At 33.1% G+C, this 17,604-nt stretch overlaps 2 protein-coding genes across 6 annotated transcripts in view; one reads left to right on the top strand and one right to left on the bottom strand.

Moving 5' to 3' along the window:
* Positions 1 to 6,769: 6,769 nt before the first annotated feature.
* Positions 6,770 to 8,904, bottom strand: LOC105343298 (uncharacterized). The gene is made up of 5 exons (XM_011450608.4): positions 8,748 to 8,904; positions 8,399 to 8,578; positions 8,048 to 8,257; positions 7,565 to 7,716; positions 6,770 to 7,095 (listed from the first exon to the last, which is right to left on the bottom strand). Exons 1-5 carry the CDS (start codon positions 8,821 to 8,823, stop codon positions 6,901 to 6,903), a joined length of 813 nt encoding a protein of 270 aa, XP_011448910.3. The 5' UTR covers positions 8,824 to 8,904; the 3' UTR covers positions 6,770 to 6,900.
* An 8,422-nt stretch (positions 8,905 to 17,326) lies between these two features.
* LOC105343300 (huntingtin-interacting protein 1) overlaps positions 17,327 to 17,604 on the top strand; it is a 39,305-nt gene continuing 39,027 nt past the window's right edge. For all 5 annotated transcript variants that reach the window (XM_011450612.4, XM_011450614.4, XM_066079966.1 and 2 more), the window contains exon 1: positions 17,327 to 17,541. In XM_011450612.4, coding sequence (XP_011448914.3) covers positions 17,452 to 17,541 — 90 coding nt within the window. In that variant the 5' untranslated portion in view covers positions 17,327 to 17,451. The remainder of the gene's footprint in view (positions 17,542 to 17,604) is intronic.

Raw genomic sequence — 17,604 nt, forward strand, 5'->3', positions numbered from 1 at the left:
AAATATATGTATGTTGAACCTCATGGATTGTGACTGATGTATTAATAAATTCTTCTTAATACAAAAAACAAAACAAAACAAAACAGTATTTTAAAAAATATAGTTAAGTGATGGGGTTTTCAAGTATTCTGTAAATAAATATTTTCTTTGGATTGGGGATCTAAAGTTAAGATACTGCATACAATTTTATTCATCATTTCCAAAGAAACGATAAATATATCAATATTGATGGATAACTATTTATTTAAACAGGTTCCTTCCTTGGTGACCCCGTTAGAAGAACAGTTTCTTGACCATTTTCAAGCTATAGTCATCTGCAACTGAGATAATATTGTTCCTTTATGTTTCGATAGTAGATCCCCAAAAATGTATATGCATGGACAAAAATGAATACGGCAGAACATCTTGAAACGACATATCTTGAAAAGTTCATATAAAGACAGGAAAACAAGGTCGTTAGGAAGATAAAACTATGCAATAATAGTTTCCAATCTTAAACTGTATGGATTTTTTATCAATAGTTCAAATCCTCAACTTATTTTCATTTTGCGATTGAAATTTTTCTTCCTTTCAACTTATCTTGTCCTAGTTTCATCTAATTTCATATTGGGCGTGGACGACTTCAACGCTCCTTTAGTTACATGTGCGCTAATATATTGCATAATGTGAGACAAAGACAACAAAAATCGTATGCAAATCACCTGTTAATATAAGAGTAAGATAAAACATAAAAAAAACTTAATAAATGCGTAGGATTTTTTTCGGTTCGTGCAATCACCCCCGATCATTTGCTGGTCTTGATTGCTGTCAGTGCTACCAATAATCCGGCCTTGATCAGGTACCTATCACAACTTCTTCTCAGGACATGCTTAACACAGCCCAAAGTTTTGTGACTTTATAAGAGGGTCTTTTGAGCAGATTATGAGCAGATCAAGGGTGTCTGAATCATAAGTGGCATGGATTAATTGATCTGGTCTGGGGGCAAAATAATCGGTTTAAGCAAATTAACTTATAGTAGACCATTTAAAAGGCAGAAGTGTTGTTTCGTAAGGTCTATTTTTAGATGCAAATTATTCGTGTTGGGGAAGCAATGTAAAAATGCAAGATATGATTTGATGACAACCATGCAAATTATTGATTGCGTATTCAATAAACAAATATCCCTAAAACCAAAAAAGGTATTTTCTAAAAATTTTAACACCAGTTTTGATAGTTTAAACTTATTGATAACTTTTATTCAAACTAATTTTTTTTTAATATATTCAATGTAAGGTCCAGATAGGAATAAATACAAATTACTCAACAAATTTTTATTTATTCTCAAAATATTTTTGCGAAAATAAGTTAAGGTCTCAGTTTACTTAATTTAAAAGCAAATTCGATAACCCAACTGCAATATTTTTCAAAAGTACGGTTTTTTTTAAATAAAAGACACCAGTCTATTAATCTCATAAATAAATGAATCATTCCAAGTGCAACAAAAAAATCCTTGCGATTTCATTGATGAAATAATCTTAATATTAAATAAGATGTACGATGTTTAATTTTCAAAATGTACCCAAATACTAAGATACAAGACGAGTATCGACAATATAGTTTTTCCCGAGGCTTTTATGTTTATAAGAAAAAATAACAGTTTTTGGTTTTCTATCCACCACACAATTTAGTCCAGTTCTCGTTGCGTGGGAGTAAGTTCATGTATAACAGCTCAGTTGTCAGAGTTTACATTCTAATGCCCTGGGTTCGATCACTGATATAAATTTGATTTTCATCAATTGTATATTATATGAGATGGCATGCAAATGTTTTTTTTTAAATTCATATTCTACAATAGTTTTAGCTGAAAAAAATTGTTAACTTCGGCATTTAACTGCGTAAAGATAAAAACATTTTTTTAAAGTTCGACAATTATTTTATTACATTCACAAATATTCCCATTCAAGCATTGAACAATATCAACATTTTGTATAATAATAACATGAACACATCAATGTAAATCCACAGAATGCCATTAAAAACAAATAAGATGCATATATACAAGTCTGAACACACTCTCGGCGGTCTCCAAAAGTCTTCTGAATGACTGTCAGTCTTTTGGCATAAAACGTTCGATTTTTCAATACAAGTGTAAATGTACTTTAACTATCATATCATCATGTAAGACTTTCACAAATCGCGCACTGTCTTTCGGACAAAAAAAGAGATTTTCATATGATTTACCTGAATGATTCAATTAATTGATGAACAGTAAGTCTTAAAATATGTATGAAACCCAGTTGCAGAAAGTAGAGAAATGGTATCAATTAATTGTCAAAAGTTTGTTTCATGGCTGATATTTTCTCTTGCTCGCTATCTTGTAGATATTGTAGATGGATATTTTGAAAGCTGCATCATTCACTCCTGGTTTTTTTTCTCTTCAGTATCTTCATAAAAAATGTCAACCATTCCGTGAAAGAATAACTAACAGATGCAAAGAAGTCACCAGACCCACAAAGATAACAGAGCCTGGGTCGATGTTCAGGCGAGGAGCCTCGAAATGAAAGTTCTGTCTTCTGTTTGTCTGGTACCTTTCTGTCATGTCGTCTCCGATCAAACGACACTGACGGCCTATCTTCCTGGTCAGAGAAGAACTTCTAGCCCGGGTCCTAATTTCCCGCGAACGGAGGTGAGAACACATCCTGTCTCATCTGTTAGCTGGCAATTAAATTAGAAGTAGCTGGCTTCCCTCACAGAAGACATTTAAAGGATAACAATAACTGTGTGTGTGTCGTGTTTTTTAGCTTTGTCTCATGTCGGGTTTAGTCACGTGGAGACATAATTTACATATCAAAACAAATATAAAGAGACCCCATGAGTCAGGAAGGGGCTTTTGTTTTGGTTTATGATTGTACATATGACGGTTGTTAAGGAACAGAAAGTTCATCCAATCGCATCCATGCTTGCTAAATCTCAGTATATAGAAAACGAAAGAAAAATGGTAAAATTGACAATCATCAAAGAGATTTATAGTAATCTCCCCCCCCCCCCCCCCCTTCCGCCTATATATCACACATTTACTGTTAGAACCTTTATATGAAATTATGAAGTTGTTTCAAAAAGCTTCATTATTAAAGAGCTTTATTTTAGAAACGTAATAACCCTTTCACACTATCTTGAAATCAATGTTGGCTGGATGCCAGCACTTTAGTAAAGGATAAATATAAAATTCAACATGTCAATTTCATACGAGCCAGAACAAAGATATTTAAATCCTTTATTGTTCTGTCTGTCTGCACTCGAAGGTCAATTTTACAACTTAGTTTACTATTGGATGCTTAGTCATGTCGATGTAGTAAAAGGTGGAAACATATACTCAGTACTGTGCGAATTACTGTGCACCAAAAATATCTACCCCACTATCTGGTCTTGTGACCCCCCTTAAAAAAAATCCATGTCTTTATTTAGCAATAATAAATTATTAATAATATTTCATTCATTTTTGGTTAACCATGATTTTACTCTTTCGGTTTTGCTTGGTGACATAATTTATCATATTTTATATTTATCATTTAGTCTGTTCTAGTGATGTTTACCTGCTAGACAACCAAAGTGCAAGTTTTCAACCGAAGAAATACTTGTGTAAAAAACAAAGAAAACATACTGAAAGTAAGTAGAATAAAGCAAACTGAGGAAAACTACATGCTATTACTTGACATTAACAGGAAACCTTTATGCGCTCTCACCAACGTTGAATAGTGTTTGTCGAGCAACCCTATGATAACGGCGTGAAAACTCGTCCATTTTCAGCGCCAAACAATCATATTTAGTATAGGTAATCTTGTTCAAGAAGGGATCTATTACTTGAACATCGCGCACCTCTTGCTATATACTGTAGATTTATTATTACACGCGAGTAATTATTATCAGTATAAAATCGCGAGGAGCCACCCTCATCGACTTTAAAATTCGCTTTTATTTTTCTAACCTTTTGAACTACATCAATATAATGTTTTAACCAATAAATTATGCTTACGGTTTTATATCCTAGGGTTTTGAAACAAAAGACAGAATCACGGAATTAAGTTCAAATAAAGAATTTACACTATACCAAAGCATATATGGTCTAAATTATAAGTGTGCATTTTATTCATGAGATATTAGATTATAATATTAATCAATTTGGTATAACCTAAGGATTATCATATATCAAAGGGTTTTGGATTATTCTTTCATTTGATTACAAAAAGGGTCAAGAATACTGATGGTCAGATCTACAATTGTCTCTGAAATTTCAGAAATGGATTCTTTTAATGATGCTTTATGATCAATTGCAACATCTCTGAAAAGAAGAGCTTGGAAAAACACCTCAATAGTATTAAGATTACCGGATATAAGGAGTCGCTTCCCATTAAAATAATTGCCTTATATTTCGCTTCTGTGGTATATTTTAGGGTATATCATTGACTTTAATCTAGTCTAGCTTGCATCTCAACGAACCGTAAAATATGTTGTATTTACATCAAGTTTTATAAAAAGGGTGGTTGTGATGGACGCCTTTGTAATACATTCGAGGTGTTTTTCCGAGCTCTACCGGAATGGTCCGAGATGTTGCAATTTGCTTTATGATAATATCTTAGTTAAATAGGGTACTACATATAGTATATCATATACCTAGTAGTGTATCAGCCCTGATACACGTGTTTTAGACTAGGTGAGACAGCAACCGGAAGCTAGGGCTGTATCGCCCTTGGGGCTGATATTTCTCTGTCTCAGCCCGTCGTCAAGGGGATGTATTGCCCTCAAATTTGAAATTGATAATTTCCATATATCTCTACTTTAAATTAAGACTAGTTTGTGAAAAAACGATAGAATAACGAATATATAATACAAATTATCACCTTACACGTCTGAATATTTTGATGTATTACCGAAAATTGAAAAATAATAATTCAAAAATAGCGCCAAAGAGTGATGTGTATCTAAGTAAGGGGAGGTAACCTACACAACGGTTGTGTATTTAGAACAATAGCACGATTTATTTACTATCAATCAACGTTTAAATTATGGAGGATATAGAGAAGGATGGAACGAGACTTAATCTTAGAAAATCAGAGATTAGACTGTAAAAATAAAGGGGTTAAAGTAATGGACGCGCTTATGAACGTTCTCCAATAACTTTCTATATAACAGTATAGATCTTTATGAATGGAATCTGACGGGAAACTTACGAAATCCCAGTGAAAGAATTTGACTCATAACGAAGCTGCGTAGGAGGGAAGTTTATCTCGCGATAATTTTGAATTCTAGAAGATAGTCCTTCATTTCAGACGACAGACTCTCTTCTACTGTATTTTAAATGACGATGGTTTGTCAACGAAGTCCGACAACTCTTTACAGTTTTAACACATATAAAAAGAAATAAAAACGAACAAGTTTTGTAAATCCGAAAAAATCTATAGCTTCTTCATGATAAATTATATTCCTTATTTGGAATTTAAATTTGAATTAAAGTCTTTGATTTTAGATATATGATATAAACAACATCACACTTTTGTTTTGATCTCGTCCCTGGTATCAGCCCGAGCGGTTGGTATCGGCCCAAGCCCGAAGGGCCGAGATCAAAACAAAAGTGTGATATTCTATACATATCGGAGTTTTATTTGTTCTAGTTCAACACTATATAAATAGTGCCTGTTTGGGAGGGTAACTGAAGAAATTGACACCCCGAGAAAACCATTGTCAACCGACGCGACAATGGTTTTCGAGGGGTGTCAATTTCAACAGTTACCCTCCCAAATAGGCACTATTTATTTTATTATACTGAATGTCTTTATTTGAAAGAAAATTTTATTGCTTTCATATAGAAATGAAGTGAATTCTATGGCGAACCGTACGCGCATAATTTACGCGCATGTAACAATTCGTTGTGTTACCCATTGCCAAGTGTGTTGCTAATGCTGAGGGTAATAGAACAGATTACCAACTGCGTCTAAACCAATCAGATTTCAGTATTTAACATGAAAGTATAATAAAAGAAAATATTGATCTCGATAGCCAACTTTAAATCTATTTTGAGATATTCAACATTACGTAAATAGATCATTTCAACGAAATATTTGCATGTGTATAGTGCATGTATGTAAAATATGACGTTAAAATGCCTTAGAAATGAGTATTTTCGCTTCCTGTGTACGTATATCATATAACTATTATGTAATATTAGCCCAGAACTAGGAAGTTGCCCCCTGAAGATTCCTACAAACGCCGTAGAAAAAGAAATATCATACAATATTTTGTAAATGTAGCAATGATTCCTGGGTGAATGTCAACAAAAACTTTAGGAAGAACAAACACGGCGGCGCCTCGCCCAGCCTTTACGTAATATATACTTCTGCTCGTGGATGTCCAATGAAATCAATTGGTCTATTTTGATAAGGTTTTTTAAGGAATATTATGTCAGTACGTGTAACTGTTCCGGAACCTTGATCCAGGTAACCGTTCACAGTTTATGTCAATAATGATGACTGGAAATTTTGAACACTCATGAATACAAAGTGTCATTTTATTAAAATGAAAAGAATACGTAGTTAAAATAGATAAGATATAGTGTCTTATTTCCTTATCTTTCTGATCTGTAGACATTTTGAGGTCTCCAATTTGGACATCAAATTCACAATAATGTCTTTTAATCGTTTATCTTTTTAAATGAACCATTTTAAAAAATGAATTTACAATTACTCATTTTTCTTTTAAAAAAAAAATTAAAAAAAGTTCACAACAAACACAATCAAACTTTTTCCGAATTAATAACTTTTGGTGCTTCATTCCACTGGCATTCAATGTTGTTGATAAATTCAGATTTTAAAATTCTTTAACATATTATAATTTCACTGTAATTTTATTTGACATATTCCAAACATATCACCCAATGGTATCACTCCATTTGTGTGGGAACTTCTGGGTGATAGCGCGTTGTCCCGTTGCATACTTCTCACAGAACAGGTGGGTCCAATGTTCCTGCTGGCAATAGTGACCGTTGTGGAAAGTAAAACAGTTGACATTCAGGAGACCGAAAAACAGTTGTCCAACCTCATTAGCCGCAGTTGTATTTACTGACTGAAATATATATGTCACTAAATATATATGCCACTAAGTATATATGCCACTAAGTATGCCACTAGTATCAGTAATCCAATATTACAGCTATCAATTTCGTTATATGGTATGCTGTGAGATTTCAATAATATTAATTCTGTATTATGGTTAACGTTGTGAAAATAAATATTTTAAAATTATAACTCATTATAAATACTGCCATTTTAAGTAAATTTGTTGTTACTATCATAACAATGTATGCATTACCATAACGAATTACTCATGGTTTATGCTATTGAATTGTTAAAGTACTCTTTTGAACAAGATACATTGTAACGAGAAATATAATTCATTATAAGAAAACCTTTTTCCGCCATGTATGAACAAGCTTGTTATTGTCCAATACCAACTCATAATGGATTTGATATCACTTCATACTTGCGTATCTTTTGTAAAGTATGGTAAGTTACAATATGCCTGTATAGTGTACCTTCAAACAAGAGTACAGCTTGTTATCACAGTCACAGTGGCTCAGCGTCCATGGATAAGGGTTGTGGAAGTTGTATTTGGTTTCGAAGTGGTCGATGAAGTATGGACATTGGTCATGAGCTCTACAGCAAGTGTCGGTATCTTTGAACTTCCCTGAATAAAAATTTGAATTTAAAATTGAATTTAAAAAAAATTAAATTGATTTTTAATCCAAATCTTTACTTGAATTGTGGATGGGTTTTTAAAGCCTTTTTTTAAAGCCTATTTCCTTAAAGGCATTTTACACATGCAGTTCATTTAAAAAAGAAATGTAATTTACTTGAGTCATTAAAAATTAATTCTACAAAGCAACAAAAACTATATATGTATGTAGATAGTATAATACCTGATACTGTTCACATAAACGTTGGCATTTCAAAAAAATTGAGACTGGCCAGAAAGCAAAAATATGCGAAATAAGTTAACTATTTAAAAAAAATACAACCTAGATCTGCATAATTGTCAGCCTTGTTCCCGAGCCCGCACCATTTGGTGCCTGGAAATATACCAATCCCAGAAGCCCCTGGACCGGCAGGTTGACCGGTTTTCTCCGGTGCAAATGGCATTGTGGATTTGTTGTCGTCGTCCGCTCTCTTGTTTCCCGAGATCATGTACCTTAAGCAGCGTTCGAACATCTCCTGGACTGCATATTCACCTGCAAAAGAAAAAATATATGAAACTCTATGGTAAAAAGTTATTTTTTATCAATTTTTGCAAAAGGTTCCTGTATTTTTAAATGAAATATTGGAACAAATAATGTTACAAAGTGAATCGGGAAAAGGTAATTGTTTTTTACCTATTTGCTCGGTTTTGGGGAGGCTTTTTAAAAGCTTCTCTATCTGTTTGGAATCAGTGGAAAGTTTACAAGACTTGACATCATTTCCGGAAACGTGAGCTTTCAGTAGGATGCGTCCGTCCGAGATTGTAAATTCGATGGAGGAATCCGGCAAGGATGCGCTACCGATGGCAATCTCGCCTAAAGTTAAAATTGAGACAAAGGTTAAAAAAATTGCGACTTGTATGGTCTCTATGCCTGCTCGTTTGTCCGTCCGTTGGCCCGTTTGTCCATCTGATTATCCGTTTCTTTTTTTAATTCTTTCTTTATATAAGGAAAGAACAATTGTAAACAAATAAACAAAACAAACCTTGTTTCAATGAGGCGAAGACGCCAGAAAATGCCACTAAAAGCACAGTTCCCGTTATACGTATACTGTAGGCCATTGTGACATTGGAACAATTATGTTAACCTTATCTACAGGCTTGGAGTTATACATGTGAATGTTGTCTCTTGTAGAGTGCATGCTCATGTACGAAGAGGACTGTTTTACTTGTAGTCATTTTATGACTATTCGACAAATAATTAAAGCAAGAAGAAAGGAGGAATTTACTAGATTAACTGGATCATAGTAGTTAATAAAATAAATGCAAGTTCAATGGATAATTCACAAATATTAGTCTTCTTTGTCCGACCTTTTGGTTCAATGATATGACAGTCGCTGGACTGCGTTCCATTTATTGTTGGGACGCTAGGGTTATCCGATAGACTTTGTAAAAATAGAAAAGATGCAAATTACATTTTTTGTACAGTTTACTTTGACCATTGAAAAATTATGCGTCTCTGGCCGACTATAATTTGAAAAAGAGGGTCTTTTCTCCTGTTTGATTTTATTTATATTTGGTTCTTTTTCAGTTTAAAAATATGGTTGGTAGATTACGATAAGTTATAAGTTTAAACAATACTAAGTTTCTCACCAAATTATAATGCACGTGTACATCACAAAATTTGAAAAAAGACAAGTTCGGCATATAGATAAATGTACGCTAGTTTGGGAAGCTAGAAACAGACATTATTTATTCCGGGCCAATACAAATATCTATTAAAATAACAAAAGTGATATGTATAAATGACCTTCAACGGTTTGCTATATACCTTTAGTTAGTATTATCTTGGCTGAAGAAAGTAGTTTTAAAGGGGCATGGTCACATTTTTGGTAAAAAAATTATTTTCATGATTTTAATGTTAACAATACTTCAGTAAGGCATTTTTAATAGGGAACAAAAATTTAAGTGTCATTCGTTGAGTTATAAGCGAGTTACGGAGCTTACAATTCTTTGTTATGTAAACAAAACTTTTGTTTATATTTTAAATGTTGTATGATCCATTCAGACAAAATTGTATGCTGACATGTTTAAATTCTCCAGAGGTCTTATAACTTAAGACAACTATTGGTTTTGAAAAAAATATTTATTATGTTAAACTTCCAAGTCAATTGAATATATAAAGAGTAATACTAAATTACCTTAGTTAGTAGTAATGTACAATTCTGGAGATGGGAGAATTTGTACATTTTGCTTAAAATATAAAATAGGTGATAAGTTTAATTGTAGTGATCCATATATTTTGCAATCTATTGTATCATATCTACCAAAGTAGTTATACCCAGATGTATTTAAATCTGAGCAGCTTTTGAAAGTAAGGAGTACGAAAACGTTGATAAAAGTATGTAAATTTATGGAAAAAAGGATTATGGATCGAGAGAGTTAGCTCTCTTGGTTAGCCGTATGTATTCTTTATTCCTTTCTCTTTCATTTCCCCTTTTCATGCAATCCTTAGATCCAATCATGTTTATTTTGTCACTTATAAAATAATTAACTTATTTTTACAGTTTATGAGAATAAATTCATGTCCATTGTCAGCGAATGCGTCTTTCTTTTCTTCTGTTGATATAATCGCTTTGTATTAATCGTATTTGCTATTAAAGTTTTGTATTCATTCTTATTTGTTATTAAAGTTTAAGTTATTTGCACAATTATTAATTAAGCACGATCTTACGATTTTGATGCAAACTTTTCATGCAATTTAAAAAGCCCCCATGACTTTAAGAATAGTTAAGAATAGACCTCAAAATCTCAATGAAATGTCACCACACAGCAGATATTTAGTCCTGACACTCCCCTTAAATTAATACATTTACATCTTGAATCTATCAATTGATAGTGGATTTCAGCAGATTCTTATTCTTTAGTCGTTGGTCGTGGTTATTATCGATAAACCATTAATAAACTTGTGATAAAATACTATTATTCAATATTGATTCCCTTTAAATCTGTCCACAAAAAGAATACCATACACATATTAGGCATTGCTCTTGTTATAAAAGATGGTGTTTTCTAAATTGACAAAGTAAAGGAGTTTCTGGACAAATAGGACACCATCGAATCAAATCCCTGTATACAACTGCATCGTCGGTTGTATCTGTACTAACATATATATGACACCTTTTTAAATACAAGTATTTATCAGCCCCACCTTTTTTTGTCCCCCGCCGCAACGCGGTGCGGGGACATAGAAATGCCGGGCGTCCGTCCGTGCGTCTGTGCGTCCGTGTGTCCGTGCGTCCGTGCGTCCGTGCGTCAATGTGTCCGTGCGTCCGTGTGTCCGTCCGTCACACTTTTTTGTAAGCGCTCTCATACCTACAAATTTTGACCGATTTTCATTAAATTTATACCAAATGTTTATACCACTAATACTTTGGTCAAGTTCGAAAATCAGCATTGGTCGATACTTTTTGTTGGAGTTATAGGACTTTGATCACAATAATGACTCTGTTTTATCCAAAAATTGACCTTGTAAGCGCTCTCATACCTACAAATTTTGACGGATATTCATTAAATTTATACCAAATGTTTATACTACTATTACCTTGGTCAAGTTCGAAAATCATCATTGGTCGATACTTTTTGTTGGAGTTATGGGACTTTGACCACAATAACGACTCCGTTTTATAAAGAAATTGACCTTGTAAGCGCTCTCATACCTACAAATTTTGACTGATTTTCCTTAAATAACAAATGTTTATACTACTATTACCTTGGTCAAGTTCGAAAATCATCATTGGTCGATACTTTTTGTTGGAGTTATGGGACTTTGACCACAATAACGTCTCCGTTTTATAAAAAAATTGATCTTGTAAGCGCTCTCATACCTACAAATTTTGACGGATTTTCATTAAATTTATACCAAATGTTTATACTACTATTACCTTGGTCAAGTTCGAAAATCAGCATTGGTTGATACTTTTTGTTGGAGTTATGGAACTTTGTGACGGATTTATCACACTTTTTTGTAAGCGCTCTCATGCCTACAAATTTTGACGGATTTTCATTAAATTTATACCAAATGTTTATACCACTATTATCTTGGTCAAGTTCGAAAATTAGCATTGGTCGATACTTTTTGTTGGAGTTATGGGACTTTGTGACCTTGTAAGCGCTCTCATGCCTACAAATTTTGACAGATTTTTATTAAATTTATACCAAATGTTTATACCGCTAATACTTTGGTCAAGTTCTTTTAGATTGTAGTATTTTGGATATATTTGCGACAGGAAAAATAGAAAAAAAAATGGGTGGTGGGGGTAAAAAAATGTTCCTCCCAACCTCCCCACACATTTAATTCTGGAACAGTCCTGAATGTTTGAAAATATTTCAATACACAGTATACTAGTATACTGCTTGACCGGCGGGGGACCGTGGAATTCTATTCTTGTTTTTTAAAAAATGCATTCATTTTTTTAATATCTTTTATTTCGGAAAATTAACTAATTCATTAAACTATATAAAACAACTAGTACTCATTTACATGTTATTTTAGTATATTTCTGACATCAAAATGTAAAATATGTTTTTTTATCTAGATATTTTTTCTTGATTTACTCAGAAATAGAACTGATAACAGGCCATTATTTTCTGATACCTTAATTTTTTTCATTTTTGATAAAATGATTTAGAAAAATATATTATGCTTTAATTTCAGAAACTTGTTGAAAGATGTTCATAAAATAATTTCATGAATGCATCGAATACTTTTTTTTTTTTTTTTTTTTTTTTTTTTTACAGTTTTATTGAAATAATGTTTTTTGGTTTTTTTTTATTATGTGGGTGTCATTTATTAAGTTAATTTTAACAGTGATCTTTAAAAACAAATGCACCAGTGAAGAAAAGAAGAAGGGTGGAGACATGCCTAGAATTTAGACATGGGGCACACCACCCAACTGGGGGAAGAAAAACACTCAAACTTTAGTTATGACAGGATGTCGGATGTACTCCCAAATATGTATATTTTCATTATTACCGGTATTTCGCTGACAAGATTTCATTTGAAAATCTTCATCATTTCAATTCACCTTGGAGCCTTCCTCGAGGCATAGAGTACCACCCTAAAAGTCTGAAAATAAAATGTGATGTGTAATTAAGGATGAATTCATATACAATGTTTACTTTGACTGTCGATACGCAGATACGCCGTAAGGAATATGCATGTCAAGGAGATTAACGTTAGTTTACAGAATTTAGGCAATTCAATTAAAGTAAAGAACAAGGGACGTTATTAGCTGTATTTGGCCGCAAAATTTATCATATTTTCAACGTCTTAGTTTTGTTTTTTGATGTGGTGCATTTTACTAAGTTCGATACTGGCTAAATTCTACAGGCACCAAAATGACGTCATTTTTCATTATGACGTCACTAGTGTACGCTGAACATGGAATGATCTCCAAAAATCGTTATAATATATAGAAATATGAATAATCTTTGCTGAAATTAAAACCTTTCACATGCATTAACCACTTTTATATTTAACATACTTATTTTCTGTATCATAACAAATTCATATACTGAAAATGGTGACGGTTAATAACTGTGAACAATGTGAATTTTAGCAAAAAGGATTAGAAAATTGCAAAACGCGATCCGACACGGACAGTTACTCGGCGTAACACGCGGTTTTCACCGGTGAAAGAGGGTTTATCTTATAAAAATCTAAAACAATTTTTTGTATAGGCTACGTAAGAGAAGCCAAAAGGAAAAAAGAAATAGAAATTGCAAACGAAAAATAAATACATTGATGAATAAATAAATAGAAAATTACAACACACACACTATTTAGATGTAAACGATTATATAAAATTTTTACAGTGGATTTTTGTTGAGATCATAACAGAAAATAATCGCCGACATATTGAAAGGATTGGTCAAAGCACTAATAATCTCCTCTTTAAGTAAACAGTTTATGTTTAAGTCCATTTGGATCCGTCATATGTGAACGAAGTAGTTTAACCAATCGTAAAACCAGAACAGACGTTAGACATATTGTCATATTGTCTTCGTCTTCCGTGATCTTTTCTTACTTTCGACTAGTACCGATGGTCGGCTGATTAAATAGACAAGTTCGCAATTGCTGAATATTCACCTGTAACTTCGTGGGCATTGCTTCAATTTATCGAGGAAAAGGGTTCCGCGCCTGACCGCCGCTTATATATTAACCGATAGCCGGTATATGTTAAACCTAATCCGTATACGGTTGATCGTAGCCGATTTGTCAAAATCGCCCCAAAGACCAGTTGACCCTCGATCGTCAGTCGGCCGACATTTAAGAAAATCCAATTGTCGATCGACCGAGCGACGACAGACATAAGAACTGTCTTCCGAAGGTCGGAAGATGATTGAGAATTGCTCGATGGACTACTAGTATTGAACGACTGGTTTAACTGAAGAAATCGGCCGCCGACGCAGAAAAAAAAAATTTGTAACTTGGCCCGATGGACACAAAATTGGTCGGCCGACGAAAAATGAATACGACATCGTCCAAGACAACGACTGATCGATGAACTGCCGACTGTTACCTGATTAATCCCATTTTTACCCACCCCCCTCCAAAAAAAAAAGTCCGCCGTTGCTAGTTTTTGGAAAAATGTCTCGGGTTTTACTCTATTCAGCGATATCAAATCTAAAATATTAATGAAAACAATTATACCTTCTCGATAAAAACGATAAATGCAGTTAATTTCAACTTTGGTTCATGATTTTATTATTTTCTCCCTCTCCGTAAAAAATCGAGAAGACCAAAGTTATTTTCTTACACTACATGGACTGATTTCTTTGATATGCCGTGGAGATATATAGTTTAAGCATACGATGTAAGTGCGTAAAATGCGACCAAATGCTTACAAAGTTCTAGAGGATGCATGTTTCTCGACAACAGTCTTGAAAATTGTTGATGCTGTCAGGCTTTAAAGACATCTTACAACCTCCCAAGAGCAACTGTTTATTCACACCATTTACATAAAGGACAACAATTGTCTTTAGACTTCACTGTGTTTTAAACTTTGAACCAAATTAATTTTTTTGTCTCAATCTGAGATCGGGAGCTACGCTACAGTCCTGCAGCTACTTTAGTTTTAAATCCCAAAGTTCATAGAACGTACTTTTCAATATTTTCTTTCTATAAATTTTTTTTATATTTACTAGCATCTATTTTTTCCCCTATAAAACATGCACATGTTTCATACACCGGTATATTGAATATTCTTTAAACGTTATGAGGTGATAATTTCGGTCGGGGCGTGATCAAATCTATCATAAAGCCCGTCGGGCTTTATTGGATTTGATCACGCCCCGACCTAAATTATCACCTCATAATACTCAAAGAATGATATCTTATTACTTATATTCATATAATTTTCAGCAATTGTACGATTAATTATTGGAATATAAATAATCAAACCCCACTTGCGCCCCAGTTATACGTCATTTGAATTTATTGGACTGTACAGTACAAAATCGATACGTAGTGTTATCACAGGTAAAGACACTGAAAAATGTAAATATTCATTTTTTTAGCGCGCAGAATTAGTGAATCGGTAGAATCTTTCGTGATCTTGTCTAAAATTTTAGACTTCATCTTCATCAAACCACTTAGAAACCTTTTGTTTACAGGCTACATCACTTGTTCCAAGAAACGAGAGAGAGAGAGAGAGAGAGAGAGAGAGAGAGAGAGAGAGAGAGAGAGAATGTGTGATAGACTCAACTTTACGTACATTTAATTTTAAATCACTAATATAAGCTATTTATTTAATCTAGTTGTCATATATTAAATCCTTTAATCAATAAAATAATGCACAATAGCATATTATGATGAAATTCAACCAAGCAGTTTCAGAGTCCACGTGCTATAAATACTCAGCCCGTTAGCTGCATCACATGCTCCTTCCGTGAGTCGACAACAAAAACGTGTCGTTCCTTTGTTTTTCAAGTCCGAAGATAATAGAAGTATGATCAGCAATAACTTAGTCTTACATTGTTTGTTATGTTTGATATGATTCTTACACTGCGAGCGTGAAGTTTAATTTGTATATATTCTATACGTTGAACAGAAATAAACAAACTCTCTCTCTCTCTCTCTCTCTCTCTCTCTCTCTCTCTCTCTCTCTGAATGTATGTTTGTGCATACTAACAGTGACTGAACTACTAATGTCTTATTTGAATAAATTTTATTCCTTCTAGACTCACGGTTTAAACAACGATCTCCACACAATGACTAAAAGTTTGTATACGATCTATGACCAGGTTTATAGGTTTTATCTATACAAAGCACACGTAATTAGATTGAAAAGAAAGTGCATTGACCTGTGCTCGTTCTTAATACATGCTAGAAGTTATAATATACTATTCATCTGTTTAATTAATGAGTTTTCTTGTATATTAATGTACCGGTTGGTAAATGATTTTCTTTGTGGAATTTCCGCATTTATAAAGTTGCTAAATTGTTCTATCTACGCGCGTCGATTGTCTTAAATTACATGTACGTAGTTGTTTGTGTATTAGAAAAAATCCAGAAACTAACAAAGTAAAAGTAAGGTATTAAACAATAAAATGCTTTCTATGGTGATTCATGCGGTAAATGAAGGTGGCGACATTGCAGAAAAAAATTACATTACCCGCGTTCTTTTTCTCTGCATTGATCGCTAATTTATTGTTTATATTTACATCTTTCTAATAACAAATTAATAAATTGGTTGAAAAAAGTCAGAAAAATTAACAAAATTATTGTTACGTACATCAGTACGTTAGGTATAAGAAACAGCCAAATAGTCTCCTATTGGAATTTGATTCTGACATCACCATGATTATTTCGTGTAGTTCGGGATTTTTCTTAGGTTGCTGAAGGTTTCGACCGATCGATAAACTAGTAAGAAATATAAACGATTCAGTTCTGTCAATTTCAACAGAGCTATGAATGTACAATCCATTTTCGTAATAAAATAGAGGGAATCATACTTGGTATATATTCATTTTCCTCTACTGGCTTTCGAGTATTTCTCAGCAGTACGGATTCCCTAACTATGTCGGGTTAGTTAATATGAAATTTTTATTCTAAACAAAGGGAATGGAAAGTTTGGAAATAAATACTAATACCAAGAAAAAAATAGAAGAAAAAAAAAATAAGAGAAATGTTTGGTTGTGTTAAAATCCAGTTAAGCCTGTCCGTCATGTTTATAACGCCGCGTTAAAGGCTTCGTAAAATGTCGTTTTCGTTTTAAAAAGGCGCCGTGTTTAACGTAAAATGTATCATACTTACACTAGAGTTATATGAATAAATCATATACCATTGAGTTTTGTTTATTCTTGGCCTTTGAAAATGGTAGGTATCATTAGATTTTAAAACACGGCATGTTTTGGCCAATAACGTCCCTTGTTCTTTATAGTAACATTTAACGTTACAGTTTAATTTGTTGAAAAGGCTATGGTATTTTTTTCATTTTGTAAATAGTTTAATGATTTTTTTTAATTTACATAACTTAAAAAATTCAGTCAAACGTAAATTGCAACTCGTCTACTCTACAATAATGGAAATAGCTCTGAAATATTAATCGAGATCGAGATTCAAAAAAGTATTTTTGGAGGGTCGTTGGGTCGATTTCCGGATAAACAGGAGTTTTATGTTACGTTTATTTACATTTTGTGGTCTGTCAACATGTGTCCATAGCCTAGGAGTACGTAAAATCGAAAATGTCAACCAAACACCACATCCCTAGAGTAATAGGAAGTCGTGGGAAGTCTTCAACTGATATTGAGAGGGAAAATTTCGAGAAAAATCAGGTAAGAGATCAAGGTGCTATTCCATCGTTAAATATTTTCTACGTCTTGATCTATGTTGATCAC

The sequence above is a fragment of the Magallana gigas genome, chromosome 3 (assembly GCF_963853765.1).
Source record: "Magallana gigas chromosome 3, xbMagGiga1.1, whole genome shotgun sequence".
Classification (NCBI taxonomy): Eukaryota; Metazoa; Mollusca; class Bivalvia; order Ostreida; family Ostreidae; genus Magallana; species Magallana gigas.

What these genes read in the sequence shown, in the direction of transcription:
- LOC105343298 (XM_011450608.4), bottom strand. Translation starts at nt 8,823, where the DNA reads ATGGCCTACAGTATACGTATAACGGGAACTGTGCTTTTAGTGGCATTT. An exon ending in CCCCAAAACCGAGCAAATAG is followed by an intron (nt 8,258 to 8,398) that starts GTAAAAAACAAT and finishes TTTCTTTTGCAG; the next exon opens with GTGAATATGCAGTCCAGGAG. An exon ending in AGCTGTACTCTTGTTTGAAG is followed by an intron (nt 7,096 to 7,564) that starts GTACACTATACA and finishes TATATATTTCAG; the next exon opens with TCAGTAAATACAACTGCGGC.